The sequence below is a fragment of the Nothoprocta perdicaria genome, unplaced genomic scaffold, assembly GCF_003342845.1.
Source record: "Nothoprocta perdicaria isolate Ctin4 unplaced genomic scaffold, notPer1 scaffold_157, whole genome shotgun sequence".
NCBI lineage: Eukaryota > Metazoa > Chordata > Aves > Tinamiformes > Tinamidae > Nothoprocta > Nothoprocta perdicaria.
This window is the reverse complement of record NW_020454727.1, coordinates 1,559,748-1,578,702: the sequence shown is the minus strand read 5'-3', so window position 1 is coordinate 1,578,702 and position 18,955 is coordinate 1,559,748. Positions and strand designations below refer to the sequence as shown.

The window sequence follows — 18,955 nt, the reverse complement described above, 5'->3', positions numbered from 1 at the left end:
GGCTCGGGCGCGGCCTGCAGGGGGCTCTGGGCCGCCTCCCGCCGCCACCTTCCGCGGGACTCGACGCCGGCGCTCGGTGGCCCCGCGGAGGCGCCGGGCAGGCTCCGTGCTTCCCCTCGCCGTGTCGGCAGGGCGCTAAGGAGCTTAGCCGCCCGCCGCGGGGCGCGGGAGCCGCCGTGCGTCTCACCTGCGAGTGGGTTTAACGTTTAACGCATGTGCTGTGGTCATCCCCGCCGCTGTCTAATCCCTCTGAGGTTTTCAGTGCGTTTAAGCGGGCTTCCTTGGGCCTGTGTTTCTGCACCCGGGCTCTGCACTCTGTGGCCTGTCAGTTTTGGGCCTTTTTTACTTATTGGCTCGAAAGCTGCCCTAGCAGGACATGAGGTGAGTTTGATCTGACTGCCCTCAGCATGGTGTCTGTGAGCACGTCTCACCGAGTGCTGCTTCCAGGACGTTGGGCGCACAAAGCCACATTTGGGCTCATTGAAGTCATACCTATTGTCTCCTAAGAAGTGTCTGCTGTACCAGATGTGTGTTGAAGGCTTGAAGCGGCTAATAAAAGTTCTTCCAGTTTGGGAATGTTCTAGGGCAACTTAAGTGTGACATGAATGCTGAAGAGAAATCACCCTCACCTTGTAATTTCTTGAGTCATCTGCAGAGATGCCCGTTTGTCAGGAGCTGGAGCGTTACTGGGGCTGTGAGTTACAGTGGAAATTGTGGGCTTCTAAATGCCAAATTTATTCAAGTTTGCAGTAGTTTAGCTTGGTGAGATGTCAGCGCACTTCATGAGTTCTGTTTGCTCTGGTGTCTCGTCTAGTAGCTGCAGGTTTTTCACTGAAAGTTAAAGTGAATGCTTACCTGGTTTAATAAAACTCTGAAGACATCTGTGGTTTCCTTTAGCTCTAAAGCTGTGGGTCACACTGGTTATTATATTTCTGGYGTTACTTTACAGAACGCTGTGGCCATGTGGCAGTAACCAGCAGGTATATTTTATGAACGCTCCTTTTTCCTTTTCCCAACTATTAATGTTAAATAATGCTGTATTTTCCAATGCATTTGAGAATGCCTCCAGCTTGGTTGCAATAAGGGGGTCTGAAATAGCTAGATGGGTATCTGCAAAGGGAGGCCGAGTGGCAGTCAGCAGCTCTGCTGAGTTGCCAACAGGTCAGTAGCCACATATGCTTAAAGAGTAGTGTATATTCTGTGTAATGCTACATACTTGATAGTTATCCAGAGCGATAATTAATGGGGGGAAAAAGCAGCCCGTTGTTTAGAAATGCAGGGGGCTGCCTTCCATTTTAACCTCTTCAAATGAGAGCAGGCATGGGGTAATTTGAGGTTAGTTGGTGCAGACTTGGATCTTGGAGCTTTTTTTCCTCAGAACTCTGTAGAATACATGGTCAGCTGTACTACAGGAAAACTGTCCTTTGCGTAAAGGAAAGAGAACACTTTTAAAAGTCAGTTCTGAATTAAAGCTGACTTGAGTCCCAGAGCCAAAGTGTAAAACTATTCTGATGGTTTGTTCCTATGGTGGAAGTTAATGCAGCTGTGAGCCTCAGCGCTGCTGAGCCACAGAGAACTGTGGCTGGTTTCTTCTGGCGTTTTAGGGTCTGGTGTTAAAAGAAGTGGTTGCATTCACGCTCCGAGTGTTCATTACGCTGAATTCCATGTTTACCACAAAAGTCAAGCTTTGAGGCTCAGATTTTGCTCAGGCTTTTCCAGGAGAGTTGTTGCTGTGTGTGGTACCTGTGTGTTTTGGGGAGGAGCAAGGTGAAAACTACCCTGATCCTGCCAAGTGGGCAAAGGGCCAGTGCAGTTTTGTGAGGGTGAGGAGCTGGAGAGGCTCTCTGGAGAACCTGGATTTGGGATGATTGGAATTTCAGTTTCATGTTGTCTAATACGAGCTCTTCTGTAAATATCCCAGTGTGACAGTAAAGGTCTTGATGTTGCACAAAGCTTGAGCACCTCTGAGGTCCTYCTTTAAAAAAGCTGCCCCACCTGTGTTAAATCTAGTTGTTCAAAATAATCTTTTCCCCAGGTTTTCAATACCTGCTTGCTTATCAGAAATCATCTTCTGCACCAACTGTTCCTCGTTTGAAACCCTGCTGAATCAGGAGCAATGTTGTACAGGTGCGTTTAGTACTTGAGACCTCTTCTAATAATTGCCATAAAAGGTGCTTTATAATGTAGTTGCTCACACTTAGTTTAGGTTTTACATGTTTGATCTTTATTTCAAAGGACACCTGTAAGAAATAAGCTACTTAAGCACTGTATTGTTTGGGAAACCACTCAAGATACCTGGTATTTTGTATTGCTCTATTCAGCCTTTTCCTCTTGGGAGAGAAAAAAATGAGGGCAAATGCTGCTACTACATTACTTAAGCAGCGACCATCAACACCACCTTCCTTCCAGAGCTTGTAGGGTGGTGACAGTGCTCCAAGGCTGGTGTTGGAGGGTAGTGTGGAGTTTAGTGTCGTTGTACCCAGTGATGGAAAATCCTTTTCCTGAAAGAACTGAGCAGAAACGGTATCTGGAGAAATGTCTAGCACCTTGTTGTAGCGCTTGCGTGAGTGCTTGCAGGGAGGAGATTCCTCCTTTATGGCAGAAAAGGCTCTTTCCCTTAGGGTTTAGTGTGCTGAGAAGCCACCTCTTCCACCCAGCAGAGCACCTTTGCCTTGTTAAGTCCTTCTCTGTCGTCTTCAGGGAGTTTATTACCTCATCTCAGGAATAATGAGGGTTTTTTTTTTCCCTTCTGTGGAAAAGCCTGGCGTTTCCAGCTGACTTTTAGAATTGTGCTTGCAGTTAAGTGATTCCTCACTTTAAATCTTTGCCTGATTTAAAATGTTAGACAACAGTTTAGCCATTTGCTATGAGTACCCCTTTCACTGGTGCAAATCTAGCTTGGATTTGTAAGTAGCAACCCATTGCATTTTGCTGTGTGGATTGAATTGGTTGAAAATCAGGCAGTCATTAGCGCAGTATCTCAGCCTTGCTGCTCGGTCTTTCAGGAAGTCCGAGACCTGAATTATGAATAATAAATTGGTCCGTGTGTTGTAGTATGCTAAGTAATACGTTGTCCTGGGGTGATCTTCCAGTTGACGCATGAGTTGCGTAGTTAACGATGCTTCCATGACTGTTTTTGGTATTGATTGCAGTATCAAAGTCCTAGAAACAAAAGCTGCTATCATCGGTGATAGATTTGCTTTCTAGAATTGAGTTTTTAACAAAATGAAGGAGCAATGCTCCAGCAAAAGTTGCTGAAGACACTGCTATCCTAACATAAATGTTAGGAGTGAAGGGTCGTGGTACTTAGGAGGGTCTTGATCATTTCCTTAGATGCAGAGAAGCGCTGTGTGTGGGCGAAAGCAGAGCAGGCATGGCTTTTGATTTAGCTTTATCCTTTTCTGCAAGGGCTAATAAGCTTATCAGTTTTGAGGGAGCTGCAAAGAGGCCGGAGCCTGTTGTGCCTCTTACACTTTCTGCTTATTTCCTTATTGTCCTTAGCCTTGTTTCAGGCAGTGATTTCAAATCGCATCTCTTGTATCGAGGCAAGCGATAGTGCTTCGTGTGTTACGCCGTGTAGGTGAGCGCAGCCCGTCTGTGTGCCTTGCCTGGCATCGCTCCGACCTTGCTGCCAGCTGCATTAGGCCCCAATGTGCTTAGTTTCTGCATAATTTTAAATGACCTTAAACGAGCTTCTTTGCATTTTGATGCTCTATATCCTCAACAGCTGGATCAGCTTGAACTCAGTTGCTTGGGCTTGCTCTCTCCACAATATAGCTTGGAAACTTCTGGGGTTTGGCTTCCTGGCCATACACTGCGGATGAGCCCGTGATGCTCATGGAGAAGCTGCGTTCCGCTGGTGTGAGTTAGTGCCATTTTCAGTCAATTGCCTGGATGGCCCTAACCAAAACGTTATTGATGATAGTACAACCCATTGCCTATTTGAGGGAGTTTTTTTGAGTTGAAACCTTCCCTTTGCCCCCTGCCTCACAGCAACAGGGCCTGTTAGTGCAAAGTTTGCGACTGGGACTGCTGAGATGTGAACGGAAGGAAAACTGGGGGCTCAGCACTGGAAATACCAAATTGCTTCTCTCCAATTAATTCCTTGAAGTTCTCCAGGTTGCAGCGATGATGGCAGCAGTCACTAGCTCTTAAGCAGTAATTGGTGTGTTTTTCAGCAGCAGTAGTAATTGAAATAACACCCACTGCTTATTCCTGCTGCACACACCCCTTCTATGGGTGTCGGTGCAGCAGTTTGCGGGGTCGTGGTGAGCCAAATTGGGGAATTGATTGCGACTTAAAGGAAAAAGGAAACCAGTGTGTTTTTCCAGGTAGGTTCTAATCTAGATGAGTTACCTGGTTCATTTTCTGGTGGATCATGACTGGGACGGGCCCAGGTGTGGCAGCGGGAGTGGGTGTTGAAGCAGCACTTGAACAGCCACTGGGAAAAGGAGTGTTTTTACTTCCTCTCCGTTCCCTGTCGGCTTGGGAGCTCGTGGAAAGAGCAGTGTGTTACCTGTCAAAGTTAAGCACACCCTAGGTATTTTTTGAGGCAAGCAGATGCCTTCTGCAGTAACAGCTTCACTTGGTGACTCTGTGTTGTCACCGCGACCTGTGCGTTGTCTGGAGGCACCTGGATTTGCGCCCCGTGTCTCTGGCGATGTGGTAGCGGAGCTGCCGTGCACCTTGTCCCGGGGAAACACAGGGCCACTTCCCTTTGTAGGTGCCTGGGAGGAAGTCTTGGCTGGGGAGCTGATGACACAAGGCAGCCGCTGCGGGGTGCTGCGCAGAGAGTGCCAACAGAAGCTGGAGACTGTGGGCTCGTGTGGAATGGGCATGTTTGTCCTGCCCCGGCAGCCTCCAAACTGGCCGCTCTGCGGGGAACCGCTCGGGGAAGCGGTGGTTTTGGGGAGCGTGTGGAGCAGGGCACCGAGGGAGCAGCCCCAGTGTGATCCGCTCAGGCTGTACCCCGTGTCCCGCTCTTTATCAGATTGTTTCGCCAAGGGTTGAGTCGCTTCCCCACCTGGGGGACTCTTGCTGCCTTCAAACTCGCCTGCCTTCCATTCCCATGGGCTGCTGACCGCAGCTCCGAGGAGAGCGGCGAGGCCAAGGCCGCGCTCCGGGTCAGCAGGGTTTGCCCTGCGTGCGGAATGGGACCTGGTCTCCATCAAGAGGCTGCAAAGCGGGGCTGGTTGCATCAACTCAGGTCTCGGTAAGGACCAAAGCTCCCCCCAGGGCTGTTCTCTGGCACCTTTTGCCTTTTTCTTTCTTTCCTCCCCCAAATATCCTGAGAGGCGAGATTCTTTGCTAGCTTCAGCTGCAGGTGTCCAGCAGGCTGCTCCTTTTCAGGGACCGTGATTCTGCCTGCTGGGATAATTGTGCATTAATTCAGAAACAGAGTGCAGTTATTCCTATGTATTAGCTTTGGAAATAAAATTAAGCTCAGCGTAGTTTAAAAAAATGCATGTCTGTTGTCACTGATAACACTTTACTACTAGCCTGTCTCACCCATTTTGTGCTCAGTGATAACTTCAAATAAACTTTTYTGGGCCATATAACGTGCGATGTGGCCCCCATTAAGTCTTCAAGGAAATATTTAAGGTACAGGTAAGTACATTGCATTCACTTTAATGTAATTGTAGGTTTGTTTATTCAATATTATAAGAGCTAAATTATTCTTTCTGTGGGTAATTGATGCTCTCAGCATTTGGAACAATATTTAAGTGCTAGCAAATTGCTTTAATTTGAGGCATAATCTGCTAAACTTAACATACCAGTGTTTTAGGGGCATGGCTTCTGTGGGGCAGCTGGGCATGCTAAAGTGTGGTTGTTAATATAAAAATACACAATTTTCAGCATGTCCAAACAGTAGGTGGTGAAAGTTTCTTTTGAGGAATCACTGAAAGTAAAATGTAATTAGTTCTGTTTTACTGAACAAAGTGGCTTTCTGACTTAGCCCTTGGAGAGGAGGGGAGCCTTGTGCCCAGCTCTGTAGTACTCAGCAACAGTYAGCTGCGTGTATTTTGAAAAGGTGTTCTGTAAAGATGACTGTGCAGAGGTGGAAGTTTTGCCTAAGAGTGACAACCAATGCTTTCATGGAGCTCCCTTCTAGCACATCGATTTCAGGCAGAATCAGCTCATGGAGACTCATGCTTATGCCATAGGTCTAACTTATTCCACACACATCAAAAATAATAAAGTAAATCCTCTTTAAGGTAGAAGGAGCCTGGGTTTTCCCCCAAGATGGTAACACACGTTCACAACTTGTCTTCAAAGAGCAAATTTCCTGTGCAGCTACAACCAGTGATCTGTTTCTGTAACCTGAGTCATCGCTTTAGAGCCTTTCTGCGAGCTGTGTAGTACAGTCAATAGGTAACACTCCTTGCGCTGGGTGAGTCTRTTTGGGTGGGAACATGGAATTGGTATAAATTTGAATATAAATGACAGTGCCGAATGTTCCAGAAAAATGCGTAACCTTAATGCTGTAGCTTGTCCCTGGGGAAACTACAGTTAACTCTTAAATAGTGGAGCAGAAGGAGGTAGAAAAGGAACAAAGAAGATAAAAGAGAAGGTGGTCAGGAGTTTTTGAAAAGGTGGGACACTGTGTTGTGTATGGTTGTTCTTTAGGAAATAAAGCCCCTCCAAACCTGTGTCAGGAACCCTCCATCTGCCCTCTTGGGTGTGCAAGTTTTAGTGCATCAGTCTGAGCTGTTGGGTGTTTTGGGKTTTTTTTTGTTTTTAAATCTCCTTTCTTGGATGGCTTAGGAAAGGATTTCCAAAGGACATGAGCTTCAGTGGGGCTCCCTCAAGAAGAAATCATCAAGTTGTCTGTAGAAATAACTAAACTTGCCTTGGGATCAGCAGAGTTCAGCTGCTTCAAGTGCTCAGCGTAACGGAGGTCTTTTATGCAGTTATGATCGTGTTGGGTGCTGGGCTCTGCAGTGAACCTGGTCCTAAAGTCAAGCATGGGGTCAGCTTGCCCCAAGAGCCCTGTGTTTACAGCCCTCCAGGGGCTGATTTTTCCTGCCAAGGGGAGAAAACTCATATTGCTCCTAAGTAGCTGTTAATGCTTGTGCCACTGCATGGAATGATTGACCATTTGGCACTATCAGAGCAGTTCATCAGGTCTCTTTCCCCAGACAGGTTCTAGTCTCCCAGGGACATGCACTCTCCCTGGAGGAAAATGGAGGATTTTGGGAAAGGCTGAATGGGCAGCACCTTTTTGTCTCAAATTGAGTGAGCGGTGGTTCTAGGAGGAGGGTTACTTCATAAGTGGTTGCATCTTGGTTTTGGCAGATCCATGAAACTCCCTATAAACATGATGATAAATTCTATATTTGTAACTGCGGTTGAAAGGATACTGTGAGGTATTTCTTCAAACTTGGTATTTGCAACCAATTTGCAACTCTGCTTTTGCTCATTTTTTTTTTCCTGAACAAATACGCTGCAATTGCTCACCGTCATGCAAACATATARCACTTCCACCTGATGGTTTAATTAATTCCCCAGTGCAACATGTCCTGCAGGAGCAGAGGGCACCGGGAGTTACCCCGTGGTCTTTGCGTGTGCAGCTCAGAGCGTGAAGAGCTGGGGTCTGACCAGCCATGCTACGTTGATCAGCACAGCGTTAAATACCCTTGGAGCTGCTCTTGTGGTGCCTGATTGAAGTTATCCCGGGAGGCAAAGGATTTATAGGGCTGGATCAACCCAAACATTTCCACATTTATTCTTGTTTCGTCAAATTGTCTGCTTTGCTTTGACAAGCCGGTGACCCTCTGCTTGGCGGTGGGCGCGGATGGTGGTAACCCCGAGGTTCTTGCAGTGACAACGTGAAGCATTTACAGAGGTAGAGTGGTCAGGACCAACCCGAGAGGGCTGTGACAGACATGGCCATCTCTTCACGAAGTTACTTTCGCCTAGGACACGGCACTGGCTTTTCTAATCATCACAGTTCTTGCCTGAAATCTTCCTGCAAATGAGTTGCTTCCCAGTTAGCCTAATAACATCCTCTGTGTGGTTATATTTCTGAGCTGCTAGAAACAATTCTCCTTCAATTATTATGAACTATATTTTGATGAGCTCTGTGTGAAGCCCTTTGCAACACAAATGTTTGTGGAAGAGAGAATTTAGGATCGAGTATTTTGAGTCAACCCTAATTGATTAGAACTGAATAGAAATGAGGCCGGCTGTTTCAACATGTTTCTAATACTTGATGTTTAGCATCTATTCCACAGATGTGAATCGGAGGAATGTATGACTGGAAGGGACTTCATGAAGCTCCATGGTTCATTGCCCTCACCAAAGCAGCATCATGTACATCAAACAGCTCCTTCCAGATGTGTCTAATCTGCTCTTAAACCTCTAGAGYCATTACAGAAACTGCTTGAGAGCTTGTTTCAGCATATTACTACCTCTCTAGTTATTCCTAATATGTAATAAGTATCTCTCTTGTTGCAAATTAGGCTGATAAGCCTGAAAGCAGTTGATCACCATTTTCTTTCCTGTAACTATACAAGGCACAGGAACTGCAGGAAGACTTATTCCGAGCCTTTTTTAATAGCATGTGAGCAGACTTCTTAAACCTTTTCTTATTAACCATGTTTCCAAGCCTGTTATCTCTGCTCTCTTCCCACTCTTCCTTGTGTACGTTCCTCTTAAACTGTGGCTCGTCACGATGAACACAGAATTCCAGCTGAATGTGATTCCTGTAGTGTTCCTTGTCGATATGGTGTGAAGGGCAGGACTAAAGTGTCTCGCTGTAGTGCTGTGACAGATGTTGTTCTGGGAGTGTGATTTGCTCAGCCGACATGACAGCTAATGGACTCACATGGTCTGCAGAACTTTTTTCTGCTACTCGGTCGCTTTTCTGTTCTGGAAGAAAAAAATATTTTCTTCCTCTCCTTCTCCAGTGCCTGAAGATGAGAGACGGTTCCATTGTGTTCCCTCTACTGACCCTGGCATTTMTTTAATCTGGTACTTAATTCAGTCTGCAGGCTAAATTAGGAGGAGAAAGGGTAGAACTAATTGCCAAGGAGGGAGGGGAGCGATTATTCAAATAGGCACCTCATTTCTCTATCACAGCAGATACTGTAGTGGTTGACTCTGAGCCAAAAACATGGAGACCATCAATTCCATCCTCTTTAAAGGTCTGTCCTACTACTAGATACTGACCACTAGAAATCTAGTCTCTGCCTTCAAAGAAATCTCTTCTATACTGCTGAATATCTGAACTCCATTTAGCAAACTGACTTTCAAAGCGTTTCAAAAACTATGATCAAAGTAAGATGTGGTTCTTTCTGGCATTTCTGTGAAAGATACCCCGTGTGCCGTGTCTTCAGGCAACCTCATGTCACATTGTGGGTAGATAATTTTACCTCATTGCTTGTCAGGTCACTCGCTCTTACCAGAGTCACTTGCAAGGGAACTGCTGTCCCTTGAGCTCTAGTTTTGCCTGTCTGATCTGTATCTTTGAATGAGTGGCCTTCTAGTTAACTGCAAACCCTATATGTTATTACTGTCTGCTATCAGTATTACAACATTTAAATAAAGACTCTTTTGAATAGCAGCTTTTCTCTTCTGTTTATTCCACGTTTCACGTTATTTTGTAATGAAGTAGGTTTATAAGGTTTCACTACTGTGGGCAGGAGCTGATGGTGATCAGACAGATGAGTCTGTGGTAGAAATCGGCGTCTATAGATGTGAGTGATGAGTCTGCTGTGTGAATGAAGTAACCCTGCGTGAAGGACACCCGAAGAGAGCTGTCTGCAGGCCTCCCTTCGCATCCCTTCTGCTCTCCTGGCTGCTCCAGCGATGCTGACCTTCACCCCAGGACTTGGCTGCACACTGTCCTTCCCTGGCTAAGGACAGATGTGGCCAGGGATGTGCAACAGGTTTTGTAACTAGCCAACAAAATGATGCTGTCCCAGGCAAGGTGGGATAGCAGTTTGAAGACTAACACACAAAAATGGTACAAATACCCCAGGGCATTTCTGGACAGACTGATTTTTATGAGATACTTAACTCCATGSTAGTTTAGGTGAAGAATTTCCAAGCAGCGTGCAGTTGATCTCCGGTGCGAGCACTGGTGCTCCTCGCAGCAGCCATACAGCAATGACGCTCACAAATGTGTGARGAATCTGAAATGGGTGTTTTTGTCCTGCCAGAAGTTAAATGCTCAACACAACCTCATCGGCAAAGTCTGTCTGTGCTGTCTYAGTTGGTATCATACGTCCCTTAAAGAAGGAATGAAATAAGTGCATCAGTCTTGGTACAGACCCAGTGTCTGGTGTCAGATGGTAGTGGGGGAGCGCTTGGGGGTCATCTGCCTGTGCTTGTTTGGGTATTTTGAAACAAAAACAGAGTTGTTGCTGGAAAATCCCTGGCCAGATTCATGTTTCTGGAGGGGGGKGTGTGGATACGAGCGTATCGCATTCCCTATCTTGACCTTTTGGTAGACTAATGATCCTTTCCTGCTACCAGGTTGTCATTTAGATAGTGAGYGTTTGGGGATTACCGGTAGCTGCAACAGTAATTGTACCAAGTGTTGGTGTGTGCAGGGCACACAGCCTTTTTGCATCCAGATTCATAACCTAAAATAATGCATTGAGAGAGACAAATATCTATGTTTGCAAGTCTAAAACATTCTGGGAGTTTCCAGACAAAGTTGAGCATTAACTATTCTAAATGACCCAGTTCTAGAAACTTTGACAAAGCTGGTATTAGAGTTTACCAAAGAAATACTTGTTGCATTAGAACTTAAGCAGATGTGACTATTTTTGGTAAAATTTTGCACATCTGCAGAGGCATTGTAGTGTGGTCAAGAAAGAATCTTGACAAACTAATTCCTTTTTGAATGTTCTGTATCTTGTAAGAATTCTCATCACTCAAAGCGTATAAAGACTTAACAATAAGTTTACTAAAGCAASTCAAAATTTGGTGAAATGCTTCATTACTTACAGCTTTATGTGAAAGTACCTTCAACCTTAAGAGATCCTACTGTAATTGTACAAGAGCCTTATGTATGTGTAGGGTTATCTGAAGAGCAAGAGAGAATTTTGCTCCCAATTTTCTTGTTGCTGCTTAATGCAAGGGTAGAAGGTACCCTAAAAGCCAAGAAACTTCTGTGTTTCCTGCCATGGAGACGAACAGAAGCTGCTCCAAAACCATCTTCATGTAACAGGGGATCCCTGCGGAGGATCTTGGGGAAAGACTGGACTTGCAGCTGGTTGAGTCACCAATGCAATTAAGCAGTAAATGAGACTGCGATATAAATTTTCCTTTCACCTCTGTAGACAGATTTAAAGACAATTAGACATTCCAGTTTTCTGTACTCTTAACACCAGCTAATAGAACTATGGATCTCTATGTAGTCTCATTTTTTCTCACTTCAGCAGTTAAAATCGCACCCATGTTCTACATCTGGAGGTTGCAGGCACCTGGAATTTCTTCCCGCATAAAGAAAAGCAGCGGTGAAGCACAACTGAGTCTGACACAGGCTGCTGTAATGCACTGAATTTCTGAAGTCGTTCTCACCATCCCGTGTGTTGGGGCTGTAGTTCTAGCACGAGTCCCAATGTCTGTTTAAGGTGGCTGTTTGGGAGCACGGCCGCATCGCGGGTCTGGCCTGCGCGATGCTCAGTGATGGTGTGAGGACACCTACTGGGCACCCTCTTTCTTTCATGCCTGGTTTTATACTCGAGGTAGTTTATACCTGGGTTTTTAGACTCTTTCCTGATGCGGCTACAGGAAGCACCAATATTAAGAATAAAATATSGAGCAGAGACATGAATGAATCAATAGGAGTGTGTGAAAGGCTGAATTTGAGATTTCTGCCTTGACCAGTGCTGCCTCTTGGTCCATTTGGCACTTTGTTTCCATTCGACTGTTGGACAATTATCTAGTACCTTGTCTAGGAGTCTCAGAACTTTCCTAGTGTAAGTTACACTGGGGTTAGTGCTAATACTTCATTTAACTTTATATACGGGCATGGTTGTTACAGCTCCTTCAGCTTCCAGGTAGGTTAATAAAGTGTCCTTGTCCCTATTTTTTGAGCAATCATCTCCCTAAAGCCGGACAGGACGATGGCAATTTCAGGATTGCTGCTGCAGTAATTATGAAGTGGAAGGCCTTAAATTGCATTTGATAACTAAGGACTGTGYGTGAAACATGAAGTGACTTTGTCTTCCTTGTTACAGATCCATAACATGGTGGCAGTGCTGGAAGTGATCTCCAGCCTGGAGAAATACCCCATTACCAAAGAGGCACTTGAGGTATGTTGCTCTCTAAGCATCACTTTGGGTGGTTTTTTTTTTAGGGATATAAAAGATTCTTTTTGCCTATATATATTTTCCATGAGTGCTTTTCTTGAAACTGTGTTAATTGCAAGCAATTCACAATTGAGGGAGTATTTCATCCCCCTCATGCTTCCTCTGACATTTGGTGTATGCAGTGATTTTTTCTGGATTCTGATCAGTGTTCTGGGCAGCCCAAGGTCTATTTGTATAAAGCACAAAATCAATCCTTGCTCACTGCTGATTAATTCTAGTGCATTGGGCAAACTCACTGTGCTGCCTGAAGGCTGGCTGCTTCCTCAGCAGCTTGATGATGGAGTAAAGAGTCTGAAATAGGAGGAATATAGTTACGYAGTCCATGAAACTACTCTTAAACTCAGTTAAGGCTATTTCAGTGCCTGATCTAACTCATGCAGAGCCAAAAAGAAGGTTTTGTGTTTAAATTATAAAAATATTTCTAATCTTCATGTTGAAATTTGTGGTGAAAGTTGCCTTATGTACAGCTTTTTATAACATGCAAGTAATTGTCTGCATTGTGATATGTGATGAGATGCAGGGTCTGAGCAACAGAGCCGCGGATGCAGCTCAGCATTCTCCCTGCTGCATGGGAGAGGGAACGAATCTCCCACCAGCTCTGAGCTTCAGGTGTGCAGTATTACAGAAAGTGGGGGTTTGAGCCAGCACCTTTTGTGTTTCACCTTTTGTATTCAGATGGAACCCAAGGTTTGGAAGCACGTCGCTTCCAGGACTGGGCGGCTGTTTCATAAGTGCCAGCATAATACTAAGATGTTTTTTCCACCAAGAAAAGAAAGACGCTGAAGGAGAAGCTGAAACCTGTGTAGATTTTTATCAGCTCCAGCTGTATTTCAGCATACGTATCAGAACATGTTGCATCTCTTTCAGTCCAGGCCATGTCTTCCTTTGAAGTGCTTTTCTTTAATTAAACTGACTTGTGGAACAGTATTTTTTTTTTTCCAAGTATGCATTGGGAACAATCAAACACTTCTCTTGCTTTTGCTTATTGACTCAAGTTGGGACATCCTAGGAATGCTCATTTAAATTGCTGTTTCATCTCCTTTCAAGATACTAGGGAGTGAGGTAGAGGAGGGAGAGGAAGAAGAGAGGATGTCGTCACACCGGGGCCAGCTGGATTTGTGAAATCAAAATTTGTTAACCTGTTACTGTACCAGGCTAAGATACTCAAATTTCTTCTCGTGCCTCTTTCTGCAGGTCTGTCATTGTGGTGAACACTTTTCTTCCTCATGTATGACACACTTTCCTAGAGTCTGAGCTTGCACCTTTGTTTTCAAGATTGTTCACGTTAAAACAACTTCTTTTCTGATATCTTAGTGCTTTAGGCAGGGTGATTCAAAGGTTACAGTGGGTGTTGGACCAACTGGAGGAATTGTTCCCCAAGAGATTAATTTAGCTCATAAATCTTTATTGGTTGATACTAGGTATTTATTAGGGTAAGCATCAAAAAGCAGATTTTTTTTCTTAAAATTGAAGTCAGAACTGCGTTTAGAATGATATGTGTTTGTAAACCAACTTTTATGTCTTATAGGAAACAAGGCTTGGGAGGCTTATCAATGAGGTGAGGAAGAAGACATCCAATGAGGAACTTGCCAAGCGTGCCAAGAAGTTGTTGCGGAATTGGCAGAAGTTGATAGAACCTGTAACTCAGAATGAGCCGGTGCCAAGAGGGTTGCCGAATCCACCAGGATCAGCAAATGGCGGTGCCCACAACTGCAAACCAGAAGCACCGCTTCCTGCCATGGCTGGATCAAAGCCAATCAGTGAATTGAAGAGCAGGAATGATATACAGAAACTAAACTCTCCAAAAACAGAGAAGTTGGGAAATCGGAAAAGGAAAGGTGAACATAGGGATGGGCATCAGGGCCCTCCTGTCCCCAAGGTCTCCAAAGCTAGTCATGAAGTATTACAAAACTCTTCTCCTCCTCCAACGAATGGGATTGGGGGTAGTCCTGAAAATTTCCCCAGCCCTGTAGATGTAAACCTACACGCAGGGCCTGAAAGCAGCAGGACAGACCTCAGTGAAAATGATAAACACAGTAAGATCCCCGTAAATGCTGTAAAACCTCACACCAGTTCTCCAGGACTTGTAAAACCATCAAGCACTTCCTCGTTACTAAAGACTGCGGTGCTTCAGCAGCATGAGAAATCAGAAGAAGCCCCAGGACCGCACCAGCCTAAGAGTCCTCGCTGTTCCTCGTTTAGCCCTCGAAACGTTAGGCACGATACTTTTGCTCGGCAGCATACTACGTACTCACCAAAGGATTCGATGCCTAGTCCATCTCAAAGGTCTCAGTGCTTGGATACTGCACAGGTGCCATCGCCGCCACCATCCTTGATGCAACCATCAACACCTCCAATGCCAGCGAAAAGACTGGAGTTCGCTCAGCAATCAGTACCCGAGGTGTCTCAGCACTGGCAGGAGCAGCAGGTCCCTTCTGAGAGCCAGCACCGGCACCCGGCAGGGCCGCTTCCACCGCACGCGTCTCCCAGCTGCAAAGCCAGCACCCATTCCGGGGAATCTCTCACGCCRCACGTTGGCTTCTCGCAGGACGCTTCGAAAATGGACAGTGATGATGCTGCTTCGGGTTCCGATAGTAAAAAGAAGAAAAGGTACCGACCTAGAGACTACACAGTCAACTTGGATGGGCACGTCACGGAAGGGGGGGTGAAACCTGTGAGATTAAAAGAGAGGAAACTTACTTTTGATCCCATGACAGGACAGATAAAGCCTTTGACACAGAAAGATCCTTTGCAGGTAGAAATTCCTGCACTTACTGAACAGCACAGGACAGAAACGGAAAAGCAGGAGCAAAAACCCAACCTGCAAAGCCCTTTTGAACAAACGAACTGGAAAGAATTATCCAGAAATGAAATAATTCAGTCATATTTAAACAGGCAGAGTAGCTTGCTGTCTTCATCAGGAGTACAGACTCCAGGAGCTCACTACTTCATGTCTGAATATTTAAAGCAGGAGGAAAGCACTAGAAAAGAGGCTAGAAAGACTCATGTTCTAGCTCCTAACAGCAAACCTACAGACTTGCCTGGGGTCACAAGAGAGGTCACAAGTGATGATCTCGACAGAATACGTGAACATAACTGGCCAGGCGTGAACGGTTGTTACGACACACAGGGTAACTGGTATGATTGGACACAGTGCATATCTTTAGATCCACACGGGGACGATGGTAGATTGAACATCCTGCCTTATGTCTGCCTAGACTGAGTACAGTTTTGCTAAAATGCTTTTACATCTGCAATTAGCAAAAATGGCAGACACTTTGCCACTTAACCATGGAGAAAGCCTCCTGTCCTGGACAAACAGGCCCAATGAGCAGAGGGTGTGAGGGAGCTGGTTGTTTACAGCTCTTTCCTTTAAATTCTCCTTTTGTGAAATGCTGCTACCAGTTTACTAACAATTGCAAAGGAAGGCATACGAAGGTTGATAAATTGAGTTCAAAACTCTATAGCGAGCCAGCTATAAAAAAGTGTTAGTCCCCAAGAAGTGAAGATGATTTCCAGCACTTTCTGAATGCCGGAATCTTACTACAGGCAGGTACAGAGAAAAATGTGGAAGTTACCTTAACAAAATATGCATCTATTTATTTGACTTGATTTGGGTTTTTATTTGGCAGTGAGATATTTGAGAGACAATGTGCAAAAACTGTAGTTTTATTTGTATCACATCTCTGAACATGATTGCGTTTTTAGTCATGTGGTACGGAGATTGGGTTTTAAACAGCAGATGTTGCACTGCAGGCYGGGGAACCGGCTTCAGCTCAACATTCCATAGGCATCCACATATTTTAGTCTGGTTTCAGTTTAAATCCAGTCTCTGAGAAATGCTGCAAAAACTAGATGTTTAAAGATATTTTTGATCCCACCACTACCAGCCAAATATTTTTCCTCCTTTTCCCTTCCTGCAATCTTCTAGGAAAAAAAGAAAAAAAAAGAAAAAAAAATCACCTTTTCTAGAAACTAAATGTAATGAGGGTGCTACAAGTTTGTAATTGTACTGTGAGAGGGAAAAAGGAAGCCTGTTTGTATGCTGGAAATATACTTGTTACCATTCCTTTAGATATTGTTTGCCTTATGGATATCCATCATAAACGCAATTTGCAAAAACAAAGAGCCTTAGTGAATGTACAGTAACTAGACTTCTGTGTTCTTGGGATGCAGAAGGGAGCAACTTTGCTATTTGGTCCTTTAAGTGGACACATTGTGATATAAATGTGGAAATAAAAAAAAATTTGCACAAAACAGTTTGTGAATTATTTATACTTATCTGGTTTATTTTTTAAAGTTGGGTCAGTCCAGACAAACTAAGTGATCACCGGCCACTGTGGCGAAGCTCAATGCCCTCTGATCCTTCCTGGCGCAGCTGCCCATTATGGCAGGCAAGATGTCTTCCAAGGATGCGGTGGTATTTGGTCACACAGCCTGGAGATATATATAAATATATATATATTTATTTTAAATTAGGCTCTGGTTGCATCCAGAGTTTGGAGACTGATAACCCAATTACTGTTAATGTACCTCAAAGATCATAGCTCACCTTTCCTTATCTCTAATTTTGTATAATATTGTTTTTAATTGTTCAGCATCTTATGAAGTGGCCTGATTCAGCATAAAAGGCTGAATTTCTCTTAAGTATAACTGCTTTAACATTTGGGACGAGTGGTTTTCTACAGTCTCTGCTAGTGGGCTTCTGTCTGAGGGAAAGGGAGAAGAGACAAAACAGCAAAAAAGCTGCTAATTTAAGTAACATTAACTCTGTTGATCCGTTTGGGCTGGATCTTGCCTTGACAAAAGCTCTACTGCCTTTGAGAGCAGAGTTGAGCTCTTAAGTATCAAACTGTGACTTAAGAAGGGTGTCCCTTGCCTGGTATACATTAGGCTGGTTCTTTCTATGGAATACAAGTGTTAAGGTACGGTTTATTTTTAAGTCTTTCCTGTTTAGGCCTGTTGTTCTTGTGATCTGACTGGTACTGAAATGTATTGGGTGTTTACATCTTGCTGATGTCTGTTTGCTTCCATTTCTGAATTCTGAGGTCTTAGAATGAAATTTCATAACCAGAAAAAGGAGTTACCCAAACTATTTCCAAGTATATTTTCAGTTTACTTCCATTTTATCCTTCTGCAGTTTATGAGGTCAAGCAGTGTGTGTTAGAGCTGGGAAAAGTCAGTGTATTTACAGTTCAGGAAGGCAAAACTGAAGCTAGAGGGCTAAAAACCTGGGAATGCTTGATATTTTGCTTGGTTTGTGTAACAGTGCTGCATATTAAGGGACTCTTATTCCACCCTTACTCTCAGTGCTGCTTTGTTGCCCTTCTTACATTTTTTCCAAATGGTCTTTGCCTAAAAGCAGGGTTGTGCTGTTCTGAGGCCTTGGAACGTAGGGCAAAATTAAGGAAAAGTCTTGCGTTCCATCTAATGTATTAACCAGCCTTTTCTCCACTGCTTAGATCTCTGCTGCAAGTCACAGTCCGTAAGGGCTGTAAGGAGGGAGGTGCTGCCCACAGTTCCTCACTGCCTTCCAGTGACCAGAGCGCAGCAAAGTGACCCTGGGCTGCTGCTCGCCCTGCTGAGAGGGTGCTAAGTCTGGGTACAGCCCTTGCCCTGGTGGTACCAAATCACCAGGGGGAACTCGCTCAGGATGCAGGCTTTAAATCTTGTTACCTACCTAGTGTGTTTCTGCTGTAAGGGTCAACTCACTTGGATGCGATTCATGGTGAGACAAGGCTTTGACAATCTTGATGTCAGCATGTTAGTTATAACCAGTTCTGTGAGCTCCGACAAATGTGAATCAGTTTAAAAGGTGATTTTTCTGTCAATTTTGTAAACAAGTTCCAATGAAGTTTACGTGGTGCACGTGTGTATTGTCTGTGTTACTCATTTTTGCATGAACTTAAGTTTGTCTGCTACTTGATTTCTCCTGCTTTACGAAATTTGCTATTCTAACCCTAAAAAATCTTAATGTAGTGCCATCTCTTTCCAATTATTGACATAAAAATGGCTCATCTGTGAATCTTCGGGGAATGGCCATGGCCTCAAATGCATGTTTTCCATAGGTGCTTTAACAGGATATAGAAATGCCCGCTGAAGGAGCGCGTGGATGACATAGACCGTAGAACCCCCTCCTTCTCCTTGCCAGGTACTCACCCACCTTTTAATCTACCTAGTGCTACATGTTTCTYGAGCTCGGTTTCAAAGGTTGGGAACGAGCGTTGCTCTGCGCGCCCGACCTTTGCTCGGTCGCTGTGGTGACTGCGGTTCTGGCTTCGGGAGACGCTCTCCGGCCTCCCTTCCGCTCAGYGGGGCCTGGGAGCTCCAGGGGGGGCCTAGCAAACACCTCGGGTGCCTCCTGGGCTCCATTAGCCCCTCTTTTTACCTCAGCCCCCGCGCTCCCCGAGGGGGAGTGCAGCCGCGCTCCCCGAGGGGCGCGAGGGGTGGCAGCACCCCCCGGAGGGGGCTAAAGGCTGCGGTTTAACGAATAACGGGTTATTTCGAGGCGGGAAGGGGCGGCGGGGCCGGCGCCTCCTCCCGCCTCAGCGCGGGGCGCGCGGCGCTCAACGGCCGCCTCAGCGCCAACGGCCGCGGCGCGCAGCGGAAGTGACGCGCGGGCAGCGCTG

The 18,955-nt window shown here is 45.2% G+C and overlaps 2 protein-coding genes across 2 annotated transcripts in view; both read left to right on the top strand.

Moving 5' to 3' along the window:
* Positions 1-16,361, top strand: part of MED26 (mediator complex subunit 26) — a 16,759-nt gene extending 398 nt beyond the window's left edge. Inside the window, exons 2-3 of the mRNA XM_026035268.1 lie at positions 12,195-12,269; positions 13,855-16,361. Coding sequence (XP_025891053.1) covers positions 12,195-12,269; positions 13,855-15,549 — 1,770 coding nt within the window. The 3' untranslated portion in view covers positions 15,550-16,361. The remainder of the gene's footprint in view (positions 1-12,194; positions 12,270-13,854) is intronic.
* Positions 16,362-18,051: 1,690 nt separating this feature from the next.
* SLC35E1 (solute carrier family 35 member E1) overlaps positions 18,052-18,955 on the top strand; it is a 7,277-nt gene continuing 6,373 nt past the window's right edge. The window contains exon 1 of the mRNA XM_026035172.1: positions 18,052-18,108. Coding sequence (XP_025890957.1) covers positions 18,052-18,108 — 57 coding nt within the window. The remainder of the gene's footprint in view (positions 18,109-18,955) is intronic.